Source organism: Rhizopus microsporus, assembly GCF_002708625.1.
Source record: "Rhizopus microsporus ATCC 52813 unplaced genomic scaffold scaffold_7, whole genome shotgun sequence".
Lineage (NCBI taxonomy): Eukaryota > Fungi > Mucoromycota > Mucoromycetes > Mucorales > Rhizopodaceae > Rhizopus > Rhizopus microsporus.
In genome coordinates this window covers 219,582-232,076 of record NW_019671922.1, presented here as the reverse complement: position 1 = coordinate 232,076, position 12,495 = coordinate 219,582, and the positions used below count along the sequence as shown (strand labels likewise).

Below are 12,495 nucleotides of genomic sequence, written 5' to 3'. Positions count from 1 at the left end.
TTTCTGCTTACATGGTCGTTTCATTGCTTTCGAGATCAACTTCTTTTCGATATATACAACTTGTATACACATTATTCAAAATAGATATTTACAAGAAAGAAATGTTACATTTCAAGAAATTTTATATTTTAAGCGTAGCTTTAATTTGAATGTAAGAAGAGAAAAAAAAAGAGAGATGACAGTTTCTATAATACACGATATTTTTAATCCTTGGTGACGTTGTGAATAGCTTCAGCAAGATACTTGACGTTAGATGAAGAGATACCTGCCATAGAGATTCTACCATCTTGTGTCAAGTAAACGTGCCAGTCAGACTTGATCTTGTTGACTTGCTCGGGTGTCAAACCAGAATAACAAAACATACCGATTTGGTCAGTGATATGGTTCCATCTCTTCTTTGATCCAAAGTCCTTTTCAAGGTGGCCTCTAAGCTTTTCTCTCATGGTGATGATACGATCAGCCATCAATTTGACTTCACCGAGCCATTCTTGCTTCAATTCGGGAGTGTTCAAGACGGTGCTGACGATGTGTGCACCGTGAATAGGTGGGTTAGAATACATGGGACGGATGATGATCTTCAATTGAGACTCAACACGAGCCTTTTCTTCGGCATCAGCACAGACAATAGAGAATGAACCGACACGTTCACCATAGAGACCCATGTTCTTGGCAAAGGATTGAGCCAAAACGACTTGGTGACCTTCTTGGACGAACTTACGGAGAGCGTAGGCATCGCGAGTACAGTCTCCAGAGGCGAAACCTTGGTAGGCCATATCAAAGAAAGCAAAATGTTCACGTTCCTACATATTTCTTAGTATTTATGACATGAACGCGACCATCCTGTTATATATGTTACCTTGATGACTTTGGAAATTTGGTCCCATTGCTCTTGGGTAGGATCAACACCAGTAGGGTTGTGAGCACAGGCATGAAGAAGTACGATGGTGTTCTTGGGTGCTTTCTATAAGACAAAGTTAGTACCTTTTCTTTCTCTTTCTCACTTAAGAAAGTAACTTACATAAATATCTTCGAGCATGCCATCGATGTTGAGGCCGTTTGTCTGTTTATCAAAATAAGTATACTTCTCCAAAGAAAGACCAGCATTCTTCATGATTGGAATATGGTTACCCCAGGTAGGGTTGGGAACAATAATATTTTTGGCGTGGGGGTACCAATGGTTCAAGAACTCAGCACCAATACGAAGGGCACCAGTACCAGAAATAGATTGACTAATAACGAGCTACACAAAAAGTTTAATATCATCATCCCTCCCTCTTCTAAACATACTCTGTTATCCTTGATCACAGAACTATCCTCTCCATAAGCAAGTTCACCAGCAACCTTGGTGAAGGCAGGTACACCAGTGATACCAGCATATTCCTTGTCCAGACCCTTTTCCATAATCAACTTTTCAGCCTGAACTCACATGAAAAAAAAAGATAAATATTCCAAAAAAGGCAGTGGGAAAAAAAGAGTTTTTTTTTATTACCTTTTTGACAGCATTCAAGACATAGGGTTTACCATTATCATCACGGTAAGCACCAACACCCAAATTCATCTTGTTGGGAGATTGATCTTTCTTGTAGGCTTCAGTAACGCCCAAGATTGCATCGGGTGGACCTACAGAAAAACAAGAGTTTAATATATATTTTGTTGTGTGATTATTCATTACCTTGAGGAACAGCATTCCAAGTGGAAACGAAGGCACGAGATGCCATAAACTTGGGTTTGACCGAAGCACGAGTGATGGAGGAGAGCATGGCTTGAGAGAATAAAGAAGAAAAAACGGGAGAAAAAAGAAAGAAGAAAGGAAAAAGACAAGAAAGAGTTTCTATTACCAAAAAGGTTACACAACGTTTGAATTCAGTTACGTTTGTTTCCGAACTCAAACGGTGAGAAAAAAAAAAACAAGGTCCCAGCCAACAACGCGTCTGACTGGGATGAATGAATTCCTTCTCTCAAAGTACCCCTTGCTCATTCTTTTGATTTACTCGACAAAAAACAAAGACTCTCGACTAGCTTATAAAAGATAATGAAAAAGTCATTTGGAGTCATTTCTTTTGAATTTATAAGGTGATTTGCGGAGTCCATCTTTGTTGAATCATTTTTTGATGGGTCAAAGTCATCTATCATCAATATAATTCATCTTTAATGCAAAGAAAAAAAAACAAGCTCAATCATAGTAAGGAGATTGTAATGATTTGATTTAGTTTTTATTTTTTTACTGAAAGTAGACTTCTATACTATACATTTGTAGTTCATATATCAATTATTTACTGTCCCAACTCAGGGGCTCGTTGGGTAGTGCTCTCAGTGAGCAGTTCTTTAGGCAAAGTGATGCCCTGATCAGCCAAGTCCACAGATGTCTTCTTCTGACTCACAGGAGAACTTTGAGAGAAATCCTTGGGAGAACCATCTTGTTGAAGAGTGCTGCCTTCATCGCTTTCGTACCTGGTTGACGGCTCACTCTTTTGACGAAGAGGTTGTTGACGACGACGACGTAGGAACATAAATGCGAGTAATCCGAGAAGACAAGCTGCTAGGACAGGAAGGACAACAGCGATGGCAATAGCCCATGTTGGTAATGCATTAGGAGCATGAGCTGTAGTTGGGTTAGATGAACTAGTTGGTGTTTCATAATAGGGTCCATTGGGACTGTACATGGCTTGATAGGCCAAGATGCCCTGGTAGCATGCATTGTAATCCAGAGCAACCTCTGTTTGTGACCAATCAAGTCGCTGATCTGCAAAAGAATCATTTTTTGCAGGCCCACCCACGAGTGCTAATTAATACTGTTATTATCAAGGGGGAATAAACAAATAGTATGCATATTTTTTTTTACCTCCGTAAATAGTATGAGAATGACTTAGGTCAGTTGGACTTGCGATGGCGTCCGCGAGCGAATTAAATCCTGCAGCAAGGGCCGAGTGAGGATACTTGGGTGAATTGGGTCGCTCTCCAACGATATAGTTTTGGTTGATCGGGTTCATGCCAAACATGTAGTTGAGTTGACGAATAGCAAGATCTATTATAAAGAAAGTGAGTGAGCGTGGCTTTTTTTAATTGGGTCAGTTTGTTACCTTCATATCGCTTGATTTTTGCAGAAATGGCCTCTTGATCCGTAGGAGAAATAGCAAGTAACGGACGGAGAACTTGACGAGAATAAGATAATAAAAGATAGCTTGTACTCATAGCATTTGCGTTACTATTATCATCACTATATATTATGTTTGGTAATCAAGCATGAAGTATAATAATAAGAGATAATACCTATAAAAGTCCCAAAAAAGCAATCCACCCTTGGTTTGGTTGACCGATGTACCACTGACGATACCATCCAAGTAATTCTCCGCAACCTTTCTGCTTTGAATGGATTTTTGTGGGTCCGAAGTATTAAAGAGCGACTCTGCCAACAGTATATAGACAGCTCCGTACTATTCAAAAGAGGCGGTGCATAAGAATGATAAAGCCACAAGATGCAATAGCCCTTACCTTGTTGTCCCATCCCAGGGGTTCCGTATGGTTTGTTCTCCAATCGGGCAGCTGATAATATGATAACGCGTCATTCAAGTAGGTCTCGTTCTTGGTAGCCTTGTACAAAGCAATGGCGGATAGAATCAAGTCATCAAGATAATCTAAAGTTTTACATGAGCCCTGATCTCGTTGTTTTTATTTTGTTTACACATACCGGTGCTTGCGTAAATATCCTTGACTGTAGGAACAGAAAACTGATATCTAGAAAAGTTGGTAGTTTTGGAACAGCTATAGAGCTGGACACCATGCGACAATAACAGATCCGCATATGCAGCATCTTTCTGATCACCTGTTACAGATGCAAACATACGAAACAAGGAAGATGCAGTCGCAAAAGCAGCGGCTACATATAAAGATGTATTAGAAATAGGAAGAAGTATTTAGATATACACATTTACCTGTCATGGATGCTACATCCGTACCAAAGTATGTCTCGTTGATTTGGTAACTTGGTCTCGGCAATGGAATATTTGTATCCGGGCCTATGGAAATAATGATACGAAAAAGGGAAAATTGTTATTTTAACTCTTTGTTATTTTTACATCTAGTCCACATACCGAAGTAATTATTATCCAGACGAACATCTCCTATCTGTTTAAATTGTCTTAAAGTTCCGTACAGTGTTATAATATGTTATGACTTACTTGGACGTAAAGCGTACATCTGCTTGGATGTGCCTTGATCATCCAATCCGTTGCCTAACAATGAACAAAATTAGCCGTTGTCATTATGTGATAATAAAGAATATCGTCTTTACCCATTTAACCTGCTCCCGCAAGTAGCTTGCTTGGTTTGCCAATTCGTATCCTTTGTAGTAATCAATACCTAAGCCCCACCAGATGATCAGTAACGTAAAACACAAAAACAGAAAAGAGGTTACCTCCCCAGCTTAGCATAAAAGCTGTGTAACTTAGAGGAAATGTAAACTGCAGAGATATAAGGTTAGATATACAGTTTTTTCATACGCTCTCTATTTATAACCTTCAAGTAGTCTCCGGCATCATAATATCCCTAAAGAATGGAGTGTTTAGTGGTTATTTCCTAATTCCTAATGGCAATAGCCCGATAAACTTACACCAGTCAAGTCCAATTGAACGTCAGAACCATCTGTCAAAGCAGAGTCGTGTCGCCTAAGATGAGAAAAATAAGCATTGTGGCAAGAAGAGAAAATAAAAGAAGTATGAAGTCTTACCAAGATACACGATTGTTACTAGGCAATTTTCCTGATCTCTGTGCTTCGTAGAATAAGATCGAATGGCTTAATAGCCGAGCATACTCTAAGTTTGCAGATTGAACAATCGTCAAATTGTTGATCGAAATGGAAGAAACGGCGGTTGCCATAAGGTGTAATGCCATCAAGAAAAGAAGCAGCATCTTTTTTTGTTATTTCAAAAAGATAAAAAGAAGAGGAACAAAAGGTCAAATGGAAATCGAATATATATTAAATGTACCTTGTATTTATTTATAATGCGACCTTCTTTTTATGTAACCGTTATTTCTATATTTATAAATCGTGGTACCTCTCTCTCTCTCTACACACAATATGCTTAGCAAGCACAGCCTGTTTTGTTTTTCCTTTAATGGACAAAAAACAAGATTGTTCATTGTTTTTCTGTAAACAGGTATTCCTTTGTAAACAATAAGTTCTGCATTCCTGACGATAGCATGTCGAATAACCCATCAATAGGAATAAAGACGACAAGAGTTTATACTTGTTGTACGCGTGTTCTTGACTACCTTACAGACATAACAGCCCCAAGGCATACCTCTGGCACTAACAGACACGTCCTATGTAATGATGTCTGTTATGACAAAATAAGCTTATACCTGTCATGGCCTAGTCAATAGTCCGTTATTTGATTAAGCTTGTGTCTCATTGCTTAAGTATATATGTCCGGAATATTTTATTTTCCTCCCCTCCTCCCCTCCGTAAGCCTTGGAATTGATCTTGATACAATGCCGCCTTAACAGTTTTTCCAGCTTAGGTTTTGTTATCACCTAAAATATAAGCTTACTGATAAACATACACTCTCTTTACAGCGTGCTACTATCCTTGTCTATGATTGGATCATATGAAATATAAACGTACGAGCATTGATAATAGTAGACATGGTGTATTACATAATATATTTAACAGCATTATAGACAGTGCCTTATTTAACAAGGGAGAATCATCGGAAATATATAAGAGAATAGCATGATTTTATTCAAAGGACAGTTCTCAGAGCACCACATGAAAATTTCAAGCGTGCGTATAGCGAAATAATAAGTGTGGTCCTGAACAGAATACTATGCATAAAGATCGAAACTGATAATCTATTTTTACAAAACACATGCCAGTTTGTACGCTTTGGTTGAATGGACGTTCGATGCTACTGAAAATGATTGAGGAGTGACAAAAGCCATGACTAGTGCAATAAAGAAAAGATTTTATATCTTGTCTCAACCATCCTGTTTCAACCTCTGGTGGCCCAGCGAGGCTCCATGGGTCACCAGTTTATTTTAAGATTCAATGAATGTATAAACTCTTCCACCTTTACTAAACATAGATTGATAGAATACAAAGAGACATCCTCAAGAATAATGTCTACAACGTTAACCTGTTTGCTAAACAGAGCCATTTATTATTTATTGAAACAAGAAAACAGTAAAGACTGCATTAACATGACTTTATTTATAAGTTCATCTTGGCGATTAAATATCAACATGAACATCACCATTGTCTGGAGTAGCAGCGTGTTCAGTGCTTTCATCTTCTATTTGAATATCTTCTTTTTGTCTGCGAGCAAACCTTGGTGCTGCAACATTAGCACTTGCTTTTTTGGGGTTATCGTCTTCATCAGCTTCATCTTCCTCGGCTTCTTCTTCATCTGGTTCTTCCTGGCGGCGCGATAAGGATTGAGATTCAGATTCGTCGACTTCATCTTCATCAGGCTCGTCTTCTTCTTCTTCCTCTTCATCTTCCTCTTCCTCATCAGCTTCTGAACGACGAGCATAACGACGACGAATAGCATTAGCATATATCTTGGCAATTCGAAGATCACGACGTTCATGTTTAATGACCGCGTCACCAGAACCAGCAACTCGGACATCATTCACAGTAGGATCAGCCAGAACAGAGGCAGCGACAGCAGCGATTAAACCAAGGCCAAGGTATTTGATTTGCATTTTGAATTGTTTGGATTGAAAAATAAAATGACTATCTTTTATATATTTTTAGATAGCCTACATCTTTTTGTGCTTAGGGCTTTCCCCGTGGGTTCCCCTTCTTTTTACCTTTATCCCTTAATATTAAAGCCATACTTTTCCTTGGGCTATTATAGCCATTCTCTCCTGCATAAATCTTTGAGAATATTCCATTAAAGGTTTACTTGCCATGATTAGCTTGTAAAATCATCTTAACTATACTATCTTTAATAATAACCAGCTGTTCAAAAGAAGATTCGAATGATTGACACCTATTCAAGGCAAAGAGGGATTAACGTAAACATTTAGTTTACTGCAGATTAATTGTGTTGGGAATAAGTCGTAGCTATTGATGAACCATGCCGCTTTGATTGTTCAGACAGGACAATCAATTTAACTTCTCCGTCTTGCTTGTGTACAGCATAAATTTGTCATTTCTCCCTCCCCTTTTTTTTTGAACATGTTCCTATTGTATGACAAAGAGCAGATCCATGGCGGACGACAATCAATAGAAGCTTGGAACTAACTCTTTATTTGTCAGGCCTCCCGAATACACTGTGCTGCTAGGATATGAGCACTCAGATCATCTACGGTACCTCCTGTCAAATCCTATTTGCTATCAAAAGGGAGAAGAGGGGGTGATATGGTTAAAGTTTATTAATGCATAGGAAGTACAGAGTTTTTTAAAGATCTAAATAGCTTTTGGATTTCAAAGAGACCAAATCTAGCTGTAAAATAATAAAGATGTCAGCCTTTAAGTCTATTTTCTAAAATGTTGAACTTACGTATTGGCACTTGCATAGCTATTGTAGAGCGAACAGTGTCTTCAACTTGAAATATAGCGTCAGTTTCGAAATAAACCAGGATTAGTAGTGGCATTTCGGATATATTGCATTGAAGCAATCGACACAGTGCTTCCGATAAGTTTTTCTTTGAGATGTTAAAGTCAATTCAATCAATACCACCCCCCTTTCCTTACCTGTTTCTTAAGAAACTGATCAGCAGTTATAAGTATAAGGCACAATATAAGCTGTACTAGTCTAATGATGCAATTTAGTAGTTCATCCCATAGGTCAATATGTTTTACCTTTCTGACTCAGTTTGATTTAGCAAGTTTATAAACATATCCACCTCTTGGTCATTCAGCTTTACACCAAAGTATCCGGTAATACCTGCAAGCGCGCGAATAGCAGATGCCACTCTTGCATAATCGTCATTTGCCTACAACATAACTTGTTATTTTTCATGCATTTACAATTCTACGCAAGAGCTCACATAAGATATTTCAATTTCTGAGATGATGCGATTTTTCATTGTTAGAAAATACTGACGACTAGCAGCCGATTGAGCCAAGAACCAAGATGCCACTTGCTGAAAGATGCTGTTGAAAAAGTTTATCTTAAGCGCATAAGTAAAGCTATAATTCATGCTCTCTCTCTCTTTCCGTATACCTCGTCTTGACAGTAAACAGCTGTAATCCTAGTGATAACATCTGGCAATATTCTCATCTCCATCAACTCTAGTCTTATTGACCATGCATACTCAGGGTTAGCTTCGACAAGTGCGCTCATCATTTCACTATTAGATGATTATAATAATAGTACCATTCTTTTGATCCCCTTCTCTCTACATCCCCTTTTACCTTAATTGCAGCATAAATTTACTATTTAAACGATAGGCACAAGATAAAGCATAATGTACTGTCTACGATCAAGTCATGTTAGTTTGCTGATAAAAGTGGTGTAGCGTTGATTTACATTTTCTTTAGAAACATCACTGCTTTTACTCAGTGTCTTGATAAGAATGGCCCGTGTAGGCAGATAGACTAAACCTTCGACCAGATACTATAAATAAAATAATGTGAATCAACTATTGGCCTATTCAATAGAACTTACTCTTGTAACGCCTATGCTGGTTTCTTGATATTCAACGTCTTGAAACAGTTCAACCGTTTCCACTATTGATTTACTATGTTCAGTTATAAACGGCTCACTGTTTAATAATTTGATAAAACTGCGAATTGCTACATTTGTCCTTTCTGTTGTTTCGTTTTGCACTTGATATACAATAAAAAATAGTTCACATAATAGCTCGCTAATAAGTTATGCGAATGAGATTGTCGACATCAACAGAGATCTATAAAAAAGAGAGAACTTACAATTTCCAATTGGGTTGTCCAACAGTCTTGAATTGTACCTAATTATAGTTTATAACTATTTGTCCCCCTTTTTCTTGGCTTTGTATATATACGCTCTCTTACAAGTGCTTCTTCTAAGCCTATCTTTGTTGACGTCTTTCTAAACTCTAAATATCTATTGACAGGTTCCGTATTCATATTTGAAAGAAAATAGGAAAGGGCGGAGATTTGGACGGCATTCATCCTCCGTTCAATTCATGCTGCCAGTTGTTTAAAAATCTAAAGTAAACAGCCCTAATAGGACGTATTGTAAATGTCTTTATTTACCCTCTTGGATACGATTCAATTATATGATGCAGTCTACTTTGATTTTTCAGGGCTTTCTTAACTAAATCAGATTGTCAGCTATTCTTTCTTAACCTTAATCAAAGCCACAAACCATTGGCAAACCAAAGTTATATAAGTGAACATGGAGCTAAAGTACTCAATGATGATATTTATTAAGCCATAGTCTCCTTCTTGTTAAGCCCATTATACTTATCAAGTTCACTGAGCTTATCATTAGGTTATTTTCAAATGCATAAGCTCCATTTATTATCATTTGACCATATAACTTTCAGAATAACTGAATCAGAGCTAGACTATGTCTTCTATTTCATCTTTGATAGATTCCTTAAATTGTAAGAAAAAAAATACATTAAAAAGTTTAGGTTTAATAAAGGAACCAAAATGACGGCCAATTTTTATTAAAGGATCCATTTCCTCCTCCTTTTTTTTTTTTTTTTCTTTTTCTCTCTTTCTTTTTTTACTTTCAAAGCTTTCAGTTAGGAAAAGTAGGTTGTCAGGAATTCATACATCTTTTTATTCTCTAACCTTTTTTCATGTAAAGCTGTAGATCAACTTATCAAGGCTTGCCTCTTTCTCTTTCTTATCTCCTTGACATGGAAATATATAACGTGATGCCTAAGAAAAATCATCCAAACCAATGCTTCTTGAGTGTTGAAACAAACAATGCCTGTCATGAAAATACAAATCGTCTATTTCAATATACATCGCTTACTACAAACAACATTGTATCTTTAGATGATGAATATAATAGTGAAGAAAATGACACTGAGCGTAAAGGTTCGTACATCGATAGTAATGGAGTGTTTCATTGCGATGAGGACTTGGAAGAAGAAGAATATCAGCAAGCGCCCAAATCAAAAGAAGGACTATATCAGAAAGGTCTTGGTTTACCTCCTCTCAAAAGTTTTCTAAAAAGCGCGATTGAAAGTAAAAATACACGTTCTCAAGACAAAAATGACGCGTCTATTTATGCACAGCTGACCTCGCCACTTAATATGGCTACAAGAAAGCTACATAATGAATACCCCATTTCCTGCTTTGAAGACAATTGCAGTGAGCACAAGTTGAGTAGTTCAGCTCCTTCAGGGTATGATCACCTTGATGAGCAGCATGAGCTCCAAATGCTTGAGGTACAAAAGCATTTTCAACTAAGTACAAGCGCTCCTGCTTCACAAATGGCGAATGAAGATATCATAGATGAAGAGTACGAATCTATCTCTGACATGAACGATTTCTGTAACGACGAACCGGTGGCCACATCCAATGAAAGTCAAACCTGCTCAACTACTATTCAAGCTCAACAAACAGTGCAAAGCGATGAGAATGAATATGACTATCACGAAACTACTGCCGTTGAAAATGATGATAACAAAGAGCTGATGGATGACGACAACTTATCATGGAAAGAACTCGCGGACAAGTGCTATGGACGGACAGACGATAAGCTCTCGCTTCCTATAGTTGATCCTAATAATCCATTTTTAGAAGTCTATTTTGAGAGAATGCGTCAAAGAGAATATCCTTTTAGTTCAGATGGGCCGCCTTATATATACATCAGCCCTTATTACATGCCTTACCAAAACTGCTATACTGTGATGAGCACAGACTACACACCAACGGAGCAGCTACGTAATCACGGGAGTTTTATCATGGAAGTAACAAATATTACTGGAGCAGTGAGATTAAAACACCTTTACGAACTCTTCTTTGATCCCAGTGTTCTCGTAATCAAACATTAAAACAGGTTACTGTGTATTTGCTTACCAAGTCTACTATAGTATATACAGTATCACCGCGATAACTACACTGCGTTTGTCTGCTATCGATCCTTGGACAGCCTAACGACAGCTGTCGGTCAGTACTATGGACGAAGTAAGCAGAATAAAGGCAATACTATTATATTAAACTAATCTTGTAAAGTATTTATGGGAAAAAAAACTACACTGTTGCGCACATATGGTAATGTATATATTCACATAAACAATATGTAACTAACCTATTAGAAATAGAGAGAAAACTTTACCGCCTGGACTAGCTTGGGCACACAAACCACTGAATGCACAATAGGACCTTCATTAAGTACAGGTTCATACGTTGACAATAGATTAGAAGCTGAAAAGAATAGTTCTAAAGCACATTCTGATAAACAGAAAAAATACCTCTCTGTCATCATTCATGATGAAAAGAGCCTTGCGACAAAGCAAGAGTGTACTCAGAATAAATCCGAAGGCAAGCGCAAAAATAGAAAGAGCAACAAGAAAGCATTGGCAAGTATCAAGGTGGATTGTTTTTGGCGTCCGTTTCAATCGAGTGAATACATCCTGGCAATGTCAAATACGACGGAAGACTTGATCTTTGCCAAAGCAACAGGATATTGGTCAGTTGATGATTTTCACGTGGATTTTATAAACACTCTATTTACGGTAAGCATCTAGCTAAATTAACCATGCAACTGACCTTATCTATTAGTCTTGTAAAAATGTATACTTGATATTCATTCCTCAGCAAGCAGACTATATCAGTGGCTTTGGTAAAATAACGTCAAAGGCGCAACCGATACACTCTATGGATTTGAAGAATACTCCATTTGCTGTCAAGAAATCTGAATTCCAAATTGTAAAGGAAGGCAGGAATTGGCGCAATATACTCAAGATTAGATGGATCAACAAGTAATGAGTATTTTTTGTAGCTTTCTCTTATTTAGTATTAACTTTTAAAAAACATAGATCAAAGTTACCATTAGCTATTGTAGGGGATTTAGAGATCAGAATAAGCGACTCTCAAAAAGTAAGCATCAAGGCGTGTCCAGATATCACAGCTCTAGACAATTTAGTGGGAAAAACTATTGTAAGGGCCTTCTCAGAATAAGCTTTTTATAATCAATAAAAGCCATTCTTTGGTTCCGATATCATACGGTTTCTTTTAAGCTTCCGACATTCGTGCAGCATACTAGACCATGTAACTTTTGTGATAGAGCTTCGACAAATTGCTTATATTGTACAATGGCTCAAAGAAGGACATCATGTCCATTTTGTATAAAGATCCCCTCGTCTGCCCTTTCTGTGATCCAGCAATGCAAACAAACCACGAGTATGTACAACAGAAAGGGCGGACCAGTGTGACATACACTTTGTGGTACTGCAATATAATTCGCTATTGGCAGCTGGACCCTGTGAAATTGATAAAAGAGAAGAAGGAAAGAAGGGATAATGAACAGCACTGTGAAATGATACCAAACTCAAAAACCAGATGAGCCTTCTCCTATATATGTGTATACATATACGCATACA

General features: G+C 37.6%; 6 protein-coding genes across 6 annotated transcripts; 2 read left to right on the top strand and 4 right to left on the bottom strand.

Annotated features, from left to right (window-relative positions):
- Positions 1–105: 105 nt before the first annotated feature.
- On the bottom strand, positions 106–1,790 carry RHIMIDRAFT_280875 (uncharacterized protein). Its single transcript, XM_023612947.1, has 6 exons — positions 1,673–1,790; positions 1,490–1,620; positions 1,288–1,416; positions 1,019–1,240; positions 857–961; positions 106–800 (listed from the first exon to the last, which is right to left on the bottom strand). The coding sequence occupies exons 1-6, from the start codon at positions 1,758–1,760 to the stop codon at positions 204–206; spliced, it is 1,272 nt and encodes a 423-aa protein (XP_023466629.1). The 5' UTR covers positions 1,761–1,790; the 3' UTR covers positions 106–203.
- Positions 1,791–2,159: 369 nt separating this feature from the next.
- RHIMIDRAFT_280873 (Six-hairpin glycosidase) lies at positions 2,160–4,945 on the bottom strand. The gene is made up of 14 exons (XM_023612946.1): positions 4,727–4,945; positions 4,610–4,664; positions 4,516–4,545; positions 4,415–4,460; positions 4,292–4,359; positions 4,179–4,232; positions 4,092–4,125; positions 3,933–4,016; positions 3,689–3,877; positions 3,493–3,635; positions 3,271–3,434; positions 3,081–3,217; positions 2,843–3,025; positions 2,160–2,782 (listed from the first exon to the last, which is right to left on the bottom strand). The coding sequence occupies exons 1-14, from the start codon at positions 4,888–4,890 to the stop codon at positions 2,274–2,276; spliced, it is 1,860 nt and encodes a 619-aa protein (XP_023466628.1). The 5' UTR covers positions 4,891–4,945; the 3' UTR covers positions 2,160–2,273.
- A 1,135-nt stretch (positions 4,946–6,080) lies between these two features.
- On the bottom strand, positions 6,081–6,702 carry RHIMIDRAFT_305988 (uncharacterized protein; the record flags this gene model as incomplete). Its single annotated transcript, XM_023614483.1, has 1 exon — positions 6,081–6,702. The coding sequence occupies one exon, from the start codon at positions 6,700–6,702 to the stop codon at positions 6,229–6,231; it is 474 nt and encodes a 157-aa protein (XP_023466627.1). The 3' UTR covers positions 6,081–6,228.
- A 555-nt stretch (positions 6,703–7,257) lies between these two features.
- On the bottom strand, positions 7,258–9,055 carry RHIMIDRAFT_236952 (uncharacterized protein; the record flags this gene model as incomplete). Its single annotated transcript, XM_023608664.1, has 12 exons — positions 7,258–7,329; positions 7,396–7,448; positions 7,506–7,650; positions 7,700–7,760; positions 7,808–7,941; positions 7,996–8,118; positions 8,172–8,298; positions 8,363–8,424; positions 8,478–8,564; positions 8,616–8,814; positions 8,879–8,916; positions 8,981–9,055. The coding sequence occupies 12 exons, from the start codon at positions 9,053–9,055 to the stop codon at positions 7,258–7,260; spliced, it is 1,176 nt and encodes a 391-aa protein (XP_023466626.1).
- Positions 9,056–9,740: 685 nt separating this feature from the next.
- RHIMIDRAFT_126395 (uncharacterized protein) lies at positions 9,741–10,994 on the top strand. Its single transcript, XM_023605477.1, has one exon. The coding sequence runs from the start codon at positions 9,799–9,801 to the stop codon at positions 10,942–10,944; it is 1,146 nt and encodes a 381-aa protein (XP_023466625.1). The 5' UTR covers positions 9,741–9,798; the 3' UTR covers positions 10,945–10,994.
- RHIMIDRAFT_305986 (uncharacterized protein) lies at positions 10,995–12,073 on the top strand (the record flags this gene model as incomplete). The annotated part of the gene is made up of 5 exons (XM_023614482.1): positions 10,995–11,077; positions 11,126–11,164; positions 11,215–11,628; positions 11,675–11,874; positions 11,932–12,073. The coding sequence occupies exons 1-5, from the start codon at positions 11,069–11,071 to the stop codon at positions 12,071–12,073; spliced, it is 804 nt and encodes a 267-aa protein (XP_023466624.1). The 5' UTR covers positions 10,995–11,068.
- Positions 12,074–12,495: the final 422 nt, after the last annotated feature.

Bases quoted from the DNA above. Each gene is read 5' to 3' on its own strand.
- RHIMIDRAFT_280873 (XM_023612946.1), bottom strand. From the start codon at position 4,890: ATGGCATTACACCTTATGGCAACCGCCGTTTCTTCCATTTCGATCAAC. The intron at 4,665-4,726 runs GTAAGACTTCAT...TTCTCATCTTAG, and splicing joins AGTAACAATCGTGTATCTTG to GCGACACGACTCTGCTTTGA. The intron at 3,636-3,688 runs GTATGTGTAAAC...GTAAAACTTTAG, and splicing joins GGATATTTACGCAAGCACCG to ATTATCTTGATGACTTGATT.
- RHIMIDRAFT_126395 (XM_023605477.1), top strand. From the start codon at position 9,799: ATGGAAATATATAACGTGATGCCTAAGAAAAATCATCCAAACCAATGC.
- RHIMIDRAFT_280875 (XM_023612947.1), bottom strand. From the start codon at position 1,760: ATGCTCTCCTCCATCACTCGTGCTTCGGTCAAACCCAAGTTTATGGCA. The intron at 1,417-1,489 runs GTAATAAAAAAA...ATGTGAGTTCAG, and splicing joins TCTTGAATGCTGTCAAAAAG to GCTGAAAAGTTGATTATGGA. The intron at 962-1,018 runs GTAAGTTACTTT...TTTGTCTTATAG, and splicing joins GCATGCTCGAAGATATTTAT to AAAGCACCCAAGAACACCAT.